This window comes from Euprymna scolopes, chromosome 13 (assembly GCF_053919585.1).
Source record: "Euprymna scolopes isolate OS-2025 chromosome 13, ASM5391958v1, whole genome shotgun sequence".
Taxonomy (NCBI): Eukaryota; Metazoa; Mollusca; class Cephalopoda; order Sepiida; family Sepiolidae; genus Euprymna; species Euprymna scolopes.
In genome coordinates, this window is record NC_136494.1 from 8,913,969 (window position 1) to 8,923,572 (window position 9,604).

General features: G+C 32.6%; 1 protein-coding gene across 1 annotated transcript in view; it reads left to right on the plus strand.

Annotated features, from left to right (window-relative positions):
* LOC145291933 (growth hormone-regulated TBC protein 1-A-like) overlaps positions 1-8,197 on the plus strand; it is a 56,470-nt gene extending 48,273 nt beyond the window's left edge. The window contains exons 8-10 of the mRNA XM_080137851.1: positions 1,257-1,365; positions 1,517-1,702; positions 7,590-8,197. Of these exons, the coding sequence (XP_079993977.1) occupies positions 1,257-1,365; positions 1,517-1,702; positions 7,590-7,670 (376 nt within the window). The 3' untranslated portion in view covers positions 7,671-8,197. The remainder of the gene's footprint in view (positions 1-1,256; positions 1,366-1,516; positions 1,703-7,589) is intronic.
* The last annotated feature ends 1,407 nt before the right edge of the window (positions 8,198-9,604 follow it).

Sequence of the window (9,604 nt, forward strand, 5' to 3'; positions counted from 1 at the left end):
AAGCCTTCTACTCTAATAGCTTCTTCCCCAGAACTGCTAGACTTTGAAACCCTCTTCCGGGTTCCTGCTTTCCTAACTGTACTGACATGCAGAAGTTCAAATGTAATGTGAACGGACATCTCACTGCTTAACTCCCTACATAGAATCCCTGCAACTTATGTCCCCGATAGTAGCCCTCTACATTAAAGTGGCACTGTACCTTGTTTGGGGTGAAAATGTAATAAAATATATAATGTGTATGTATGTATGTATATATAAAATTCAACTGCATCTCTAAAAATGTAATCCATGCGCAACACACAAGTTAACACTAAACTGCTGTAATTTCCTATATGTTAATCCAATGAAATTCTGATACTTATAACCAGTGCTCAATAGCAAGTAGAGCAGTATTATGATATAAATTTCTATGTTTCTGCAAGAATTATTGGCTACATATGTTCATATGTTGGTTTAGTTGTAAATTCTTGAAGAAGACAACATCCTCCGGTCAAGTTCTGTGACTGTTGCCTTCCATAAGGAATCGCGTCATAAAGTATAGGTTCTGGCAGCTCATCAGCTATTGCCCGATGCTCACAATGTTTGTCAGTTTCATGATGAAACTTGACTCACACATACATCTTCAACCAGATTAATCAATAAACTACAGGGTGGTCAAAAAGTCAGGTAACATTTTAAAGAAAAACGATATTAGCAATACACGTATATTTAAGTACCATACATTGAAATATAAAACGAAACAAACATGAAATATGTTTATTTTGTTAATTGTCGTCCATTTCTCTCTATCAATCGCTGGAAGCGATTAACCACTGATTGTGTAACACGTGTAATTACCTGACTTTTTGACCACCCTGTATATACTTATTATTTGGATTCATCAGACTACTGTTTGCATCTTGAGTGATTTTCACAACGTTTCGGCCGATGTAACTTCTGACCTTCTTCAGGTGTATTTTGTCAAACTCAGAAATGTTTCTCTCGAACTTGAGAATTTGGACTGAATTTTGAGCAGAACCTTTTATTTACATCAAAATTACATTGACCGAAACGTGAAAATCACACTCAAGATGAGAAGAGTAGTCCAAAGAATCCAAATGATATGAATAACCAATCCTCATCTCAAAAATTCAGAAATGTCAAACCATATACGGGTTTAGCATAAAATTATGCAACAATTGTTGACAGACTGTAAAACCCAAAACCAATCAAATCTTGTGATTTCATATTAATCCTCCATTTTCCCAATTACTTAGGTGGAAGTTACCCGAAGTTCACAATCACTTGCACACGTTGGGTGTTCCCTGGGCCTTGATTGGAACCAAATGGTTTATTTGCATGTACGCCGACGTAATGCCGATTGAGGTAAGTAGAATAAAAGAAACCTAAATCAAGTTTTGTTATAATACTTTAGGTATCGGATTTTGAAAGTAACCTAAGATGACGATCACAATCCATTTTGTGTGTGTGTTTGTGTGTTGTTTGATGTAAAAGTTTACATATTCTTTGATTTCAGACTGTTCTGCGAATTTGGGATTGTGTTTTTTATGAAGGGTCCAAAATCCTGCAACGGGTAGCCATAACGCTCATCTCTCTCAACAAGGACAGAATTTTAGCTTGCAAAGATTTCCCTGAAGCTGTTGATCTCATTCAGAAATCCGTGAAGCAGCCGGCTTGCTTACACTGTCATGAATTTATGGAGGTAAGAATCAACGATTATTTCTATATTAACTAGCAGGGTCAGCCGGCTTTACTCAAGGAGAAAAAAGTGTAACATATTTATATTAAAACTTCTATCTCTCTGTCCGTCTCTGTATCTTTCTCTATTACGCCCTTTCACTGTTTTCTCCTCCCTCTCTCCAACCCCCTCTCTCTGTTATGCTCAAGCTTATATGAATACATACATACAGGCAATGTTTCTTTTATATTATAGGTTTCTTGAGGAATGAGTCTGCTCATTCTTTCCAATTCGGTGTATAATCTATATATATATAAATTCATATTCCGGTCTGTTTGTAAAAGAAATAAAATGAGACAAAAGCTTTATTTCATTTATTTCTATATAATTCAAACACTGTACTGTTTGAATTATATGATTAAGTGGAAGTTTTAGTCATTTAGAACTGCTTTAAAGCTTCACCGCTCGCTCATTTTTCGGTCAAATTTCAAACAATTATTACAGTTTATAGATCACCTTCTCAGCCATATTGTGAAAAAAAAAAATTCAATTTTCGTTCAGTAAAACAAAAATTATGATGTATTTTCTGATGTTCAAAATCGTAAAAATATGTAAGGCCGTGAGCGACGCTTTTTATGACTGGTTTCCATAGCAACATCGTCGTTTCGGCGACTACTCTCGCAAAAAAGAGAAGTAACTCATGAAAAAGACAAAATGAAAGCATGAAAGGGAGATAATTGTGGGTATTTTATTGAAAGCAGACGAGATTGTTATTACATGTGTGCTTATGGGGCAAAAAATCAGACTGAAATTAAACAAAGAAAAAGTGAATTTATTGGAAACTTGGAAAAATCATGGATTATAGAAAAATGCGAGCATGAAAAGTAATATGGTTAAGCTTAAACATGGAAAAGTAAAGGACCAGTTATTCAAAATGGAAAAGAAAAGGACAAGATATTCTAGTAAAAAGTATAATAAATTTATAACTTAAAATATTGCAGTATTAAGAATTTTTAAAAAAATTTAATTTATAACATTATATAATCAATTCTTAATGCTGCAATATTTTAAGTTATAAATTTATTATATTATTTTACTAGAATATCTTGTCCTTTTCTTTTCCAGTTTTAATAACTAGTACTTTACTTTTCCATGTTTAAGCTTAACCATATTACTTTTCATGCTCGCATTTTTCTATAATATAGTATGATTCTTGCAAAAAATATACAATTAAAAGGTAACTTCATTTGCATATTACATTAAGGAAAATCGATTTTACTAAATAGCTGTATGTTAGTTACTGTTTATAGCGAGAGAAATTTTTTAAAGTGTTCTATTTAAGAGTGTTATTTAAAATTGATTTATATTGATAATATATTTAATTTAATTTACTTGGACTAACATCGATTTTTTTTTTCTTTTTGCATTTAAACAAGGGTGTTTTGTAATTTTGGCGGATATTAAAACTAAAAACAATTCACTTGTTTCAATGTTTTTATCAGAGTGTTACATTTTTATTTAAAAGAAAGGAAAAATCCAATTACGATTCTTTATTTAAAACAAAAACAAAAAAACAAACTTTCATTTCCATTTTTTTTTTTTTTTTTTTTTTTACCATTAAAGAAATTCGCTTAAACTGTAATCAAAAAGTGCTTAATATCTGGAGAATAGTTTCTTCTCTTCGTATCCTTTCTGCTGAAATATCTGATGGAGAGGTTGTCACATACTTTTTTTTTTCTTTTTTTTAGGCAATTACATTTTCATGTTTTTTATCCATTCTTTTATTTTTAAAATTGTTGTAGAGGTAACGATGGAGTTAGCATATAATGAAAGACTGCTCAATATCCTTAGTATAGCAGGTGTGTCTAAACTGAACTTCCTGTCGACCCTGGCAATACCAGGTATTCATGCTAGTAACATTATGAATTGCTTAAAAGTGCCCCCCCACCCGACCCAATTGATCTCCAAAGAATGAATAATTTCTTTAAAATTTTATTTATACATTAGTCAGTTTTACTTTTGAAATCCGACTATATATCGGGTACAATATAACAATCGATAGAGAATTGCCTCTACAATAATAAATAGAAAATTTGCATAAACTAAAATATCATATTTGTTATGACGTGTGTAAATGGCATCCTTCATAACAGTAAAAAAAGCCAAATAAATCACATCAATGGAGAGACAGTTAACGTTTATTGATGTTAACTTAACGATTACATAAAAATATATACTCTGATGGGAACATTAGAAATATCTCTGCTACGAAGAACGATGTTCGTTCCTCCATTGTCCCAATCACAGACTATCCCGCTTCTCATGCTGCTCTCATGGTATTCTCGTTCCTGTGTTTACATACGAGAATCCCAGAAACCATTCTACAGTTCAGGGGAAACAACTCTTCTCTGAAAATATAGAAGTTATTTCCATTAGATTGGACGCTTAAATTTGTTCTAATTGTCGTCTGAATAATATTTAAGCATTTTTTTTATGACTGGGTAATGCTGGGAGGCCTGCTAGTTATAGTTTTATAACTATTTTGTTTATCTGAAAATTTAATGACAAAAATTAAAAAACTGTCCATTAATGTGTAAGTTTTTATCTATGACGATCAATTCAATTTAATGTCTGTTTTACATGCTGGCATGTGTTGGAAAACTTTTAGAAATTGACTTTTAAACTAATCTATTTCTGACCTGGTCTTTATTGTGACATGCCCCTTCTGAGATTAGCTTTTTTTATAAATTAACTCAGATTGCATGGAAGACTGCAAAGGTGCTACGTGCCAGTTCGTATTTAATTGACTTCCTCTATCAAAAAAAAGCATTTAAATGGGATGTTAATTATCTGCCCTTCGATTTTAAACATTTTCCCTTTTTTTTTCATTTTTCTTAAACTTTTTCTTCTAGGGGATGGGACATCCAACCAGACGTCTGACATTTACCCCTATTTTAGTGAGTCCAACCAAGAGATCTTTTCAAGATTCTAGCCGTCCCTTTCAGTGCAATCGTTTGTATTTCACTTGCACTTGGTTCACCGGGTATGCTTGCTATGTACTTTTTAAAGTTCTTTTTCATAAGCCCAGTTGCTCCTATGATGACTGGTATAATTGAAACGTCTTTTAATTTCCAATTTCGTTTCATATCATACATAAGTCCTTGATACTTTGTTATCTTTTCCCTCTCAACTCTGTTAAGCCCTGTATCATTGGGTACACTGATAGGCTTGTGTATTGTATAAAATAGATATCAGATGGATAGATAATTTTATCTTAGCAATTGGCTGATTATCGCTGCAATTAAAAATAGCGTTTCAAATTCTTAACGGTTAACTTTTTCCGAAAGAAACGCTGGACATGTTTTTTTCTGAATTTTAAATATATCAGCATTTTTCTTTTCTTCTTTTTTTTAATTGTCTTTCTCCTCAATATCGACGTCGTTGCCATGGTTAACAGCTTGTTTCGCATCTTGGAATTTTAACAATTAAATTTATTCATTTATTAATATCATATTGATATATCTCGATATCGTGACATTATATATCCTTCATTGTCTCAAATCCATCCTTATTTCCTTTCGTATATTCCTTGGCATCCCCTGCCAACTTGCCTTGCTTCATCGACTGCTCTACATCCAACTCAAGCACTTTCATCCATTCTTTCATTTTAGCCAACTCAGTAAAGTCTTCCGTTCTGCACAAACCACCCTATACTATTCAGATTTAATCTTCCTTTGGTCAGTATAAGGAGATGTATGCAGAACAGGAGACTTTGTTGATATGGTCACATTAAAAAGAATTAATGAGTGCTTTAGTTAGTGGATGTATTTTTTGTACTATTACTCCAAGTAAGGCACAGTGCCACTTGGACATAAGGGGTTAATATCTAGGACTGTATCTACAGGGACACTATTTAGGGAGTTGAACTGCGATTTGTCTGTTCACATTAAATTTTAACGTCTGCATGTCAGTACAGTTAGGGAAGCAGGAAACCGAGAAGCAATTCCAAAGTCTAGCAGTTTGAGAGAAGAAACTATTATAGGAGAAGAAATTTGGCGTCTAAGGATTGGTATGGTGTAGGGGTTGAATTTTGTTGCTTGTTGGGTTAGTCGGGGGGTTATCTATGTGGAGACTCACAAGTATTTTGAGCTTGTTGGAGAATATTTCATTAAAATGCTTGTAAAACATGTACAGGGGGTGGAGACTTTTTTGGACCCTATCCGAGGGTTAGGGTTAGGGGGTAGAGACTTTTTTTTACCTTATCTAAGAGTGAAAGACCATTGGTAGATGCACTAGCCCAGATGTGGCGACAATACTCCATGCATGGACAAATTGTGACTTTGTAGAGATATAGGATACTCTCAGGTGTGAGAAATTTTCTAGCATGGTAGAGAGAGCCCACCTTTTTGACAGCAACCTTAACATTGTTTTCAATGTATTTGTTCCAATTGATGTTACCTGTGAATGTTCCACTAAGGAGTTTGAATGAATTACTTTCAGGTAGCATATCATTAACCATGTCAATGCATGGTCGATGTTTCTGTAATTCTTAAAGGAAAGAAGTTTTGGCCGCATTGAATGTTATTCATTTATGTCCCTATTCCACTACAGACTGGTGGTTTTCCTCTAAGGTTTCAGCCATTTCTTGTCCCCTTCTGTATATTATAGAGCATAGTATACTCGTCTCCGAGACAATTTGATCAGGGAGGTCATTTATGAATATCAGGAATAATAAAGGTCCAAGGATCATTCCCTGTGGCACACTCACATTTATATCATATTTTTGGTCCCCTGACAAAAGGAGGGTGGACCTGTAAATTCACCCTTCACCGTTTGTTCGTCCGCATTTCCTCCATAACTACGCCTTGGAATTAAAAAAAAAATTTTGCTCAAACATTAAACATGATATGAGTAAACAGTAGCAGAACGGATTTTTTGGGAAAACTCCGGTTACACTCCCCCCCCATTCTAGGGATGCCTTTCGGGTTAAAATGGCTAAAATTGACACTTGTGCTTATTAAAAAAAATTGATGCCTTGGATTTTTATAAAACTTTCTGAAAAGTTGTAACTAACTGATTTCTATATAATTTTGTTCGTCTATACTTGTCGATAACTCTTGGATGTGCCTGCCCCAGAGGCTTTTTTAGGGCTAATAAAAACATCCATTTCTGGGACTATTTTACCATATTTGCCCAAAATTGTCTGTGTATGTCTATTTAGCAGTTTTGGATGGTGCTGCACTCAAATTTAAATATGTTAAGGCCTTGGGGACTTTTGGGGCTAAATGGGGGGGGGGGTCAAATGATGGACTTAGTCATTTCTTTTTTTGCATGGTGCAGAACTCAAATTTATGGTAAGACCTAAAACTGAACCGTTTGTTCATTTCCACCAGGATTTGACGTCCTCTGGGGACTTTGGGGGCTAAATGTGGGTGGAGGGAATGCTGAACTATTTTTTTTTTATGCCTCATTCACTGTGCACTCACGGAGGACCATGCATGCTTCACTTATGATGTATGACTATCGAGGTTTCTTGTCTAAAAGGATCTGATTATATTAAGTATTTGTCCAGTAATATGAAATGATTTAATTTTCATGAAGATCTTCTTGCCAGACCCTGTCAAAGGTTTTAGGTCTATTGCTCTAGCTCCTCCTGCTGTTTCCAGCGTATGGTATATACGTTCAGATATTACAGTTACGATATTTGCAGTAGAATTCAGATATTACAGTTAGGATATTGTCAGTAGAAGATCTTGCCTACATCCATACTGTCGGTCAGAAAGAAATTTGATATTAATAAGGTAGTGGACTGAGTACCGTAAGTAATGCTTCCTTTTTTTTATTTTTGGTTTCTTGTTTTGAATTGTAAAATTCCTGCTTTTAAACTTGCCTTTCTATTTTCTCATTGCAGCTCATCTTCAAAGAACCAGGCTCGTTTTCGCAAACGCGGATCAGCCGTTTACGAGACACATGTTTAAGTGAAATAACTTAGTAAAGAATTTTATCTGGGAAGTTTTGAAGAATTTTAACCGTGAACTCAGAGATATGTACTTTAATGCCAGAAAATGTATAAAAACTGGAAAATTGTCTTTCATCAAAATGTTATGCTTAGTGTAACGAAGGCTGTAGTTTTTATTATTTTCATTATTTTTTTGTTTTAATTAAAATAATTTGGTTGCATCATTTGGAATATTCCAACTTCTATTCTCATCTTGAGTGTTAGAACAATCAAGATGAGAACAGTAGTCCAAATAAAAAAAATTATCAATCCTCATAAAACAATTCAGAAACATAAAAATGAATTTTTAAAAGATCTTTTTTTTTTTTTTTTTTTTTTTTTTTTTTTTGTCGCTCAAAAATTCCAAAGAAAAGAAACTGAAAATACAAAACTGAACTTTTACATTTTCAGAAATTCAATTTATGAACATTTTTTTTTTTTTTTTTGTTAAAAAGGCACTGTACAGTTTAATCAAGACATTAAAAAATGAAAATATTTAAAAAAAAAAAAAAGGTTATATTGTACATATCCGTTATGAACTGAAAATCTCTGAAGAAAAATTTTACTTAATTTGATCAAGTAGTAGTTTTTTCTTTTTAATTTTTTTTTTACATCAGAAAAACACATTTTTATGACAGCACGTTGAAGGTAGACATTTTTGAATTTTATAAATTTTTGTTTGGATTGTTAGAACACACCACGGGGAGATAACTCAATTTAAAGCACCGACACTCCCTCCCCATCTTTAATATTAGCTTTTCTTCCTAAAAATCGAACCTTTTGCTCGGTATCATAAATTGTTTTTTTTGCTGTAAAAACAAAAAAAAAAACTGATGAAATTAAGTGAAATTTTTCTTTGGAGAACTTCATTCTATAACAGATACATACAATTTAAACTTTTTTTGATGTTTTCATTTTTTAATGTCTTCTACTGTAGAAGTACCATTAAAAACAACAAAAAAAAAACTGTTAATGGCTACTGAATATCTACTTGAAGATGGCGTGGAGCTTTACTTGAAATGCCAGAAAAAAAATGAAAAAGTGGAATTCAGTAGACATAAGACAACTTGTGCAAATATACATTTATACGCGAAACAGCATTAATTTTTATTTAAAGTTTTGATATCTGTCCTTAGGTCATATACTAGTAAAGACTACTAGAGAGCTAAACGTTTTGGTTTCGATTCTAGCCGGTGACACCAAAGTCATGTTTTTTTTGTTTTTTATTATTTTAACTTTTCACAGACAAAATCTATATAAGAATATAATTTTCTCAAATCAAAAAAAAAATGACATTCCCTTGAAAATTAATTATTTGTTTATATTATATGATCCATGATTATCTGAAATTTAATCGATTTTTATAGCCTATTATTTTGGCTATTTTCTCTATTCAATAAATCAAATCCAACCTTAGTATTTCCCCCAGAAAGGAGAAGAAATGGATTTTTACCTTTCCTACCTGGATTCATATCTTGGCTGCAAGTTGAACTTTAACTCTTCACATTTGAGTCTCTCATTTATATATATAAAAAAAAAATGAAGTACTTAAAATACCTTCTTCATAAGCAATAATTCACATTTTTTTCGCTCTGAACATTTTTTTTTTCTTTAAAGAAATTAAAAAATCAAAAAAAAACAAAACCATTGTTCTGGACATTTTTTTTTCTTGAAAGAAATTAAAGAAACAAAAAAAAAAAAAAAACCATTGTTCTGGACATTTTTTTTAAAAACTGTTATTTAAAATAAACCGATTCATTTTCATCGTTAATTATTTTTCGTTAAAAATATTGAATTAAAAAGATGTTTTGCAAATGCCTTTCACCTGATCATCCTATATGCACTCTTCGTCTCCGTCTTCGCATTCTTCTACTAATGTTGATTTTATGCTGATTAGACATCACCTCTCCATATTCTGAGTGTTGGCC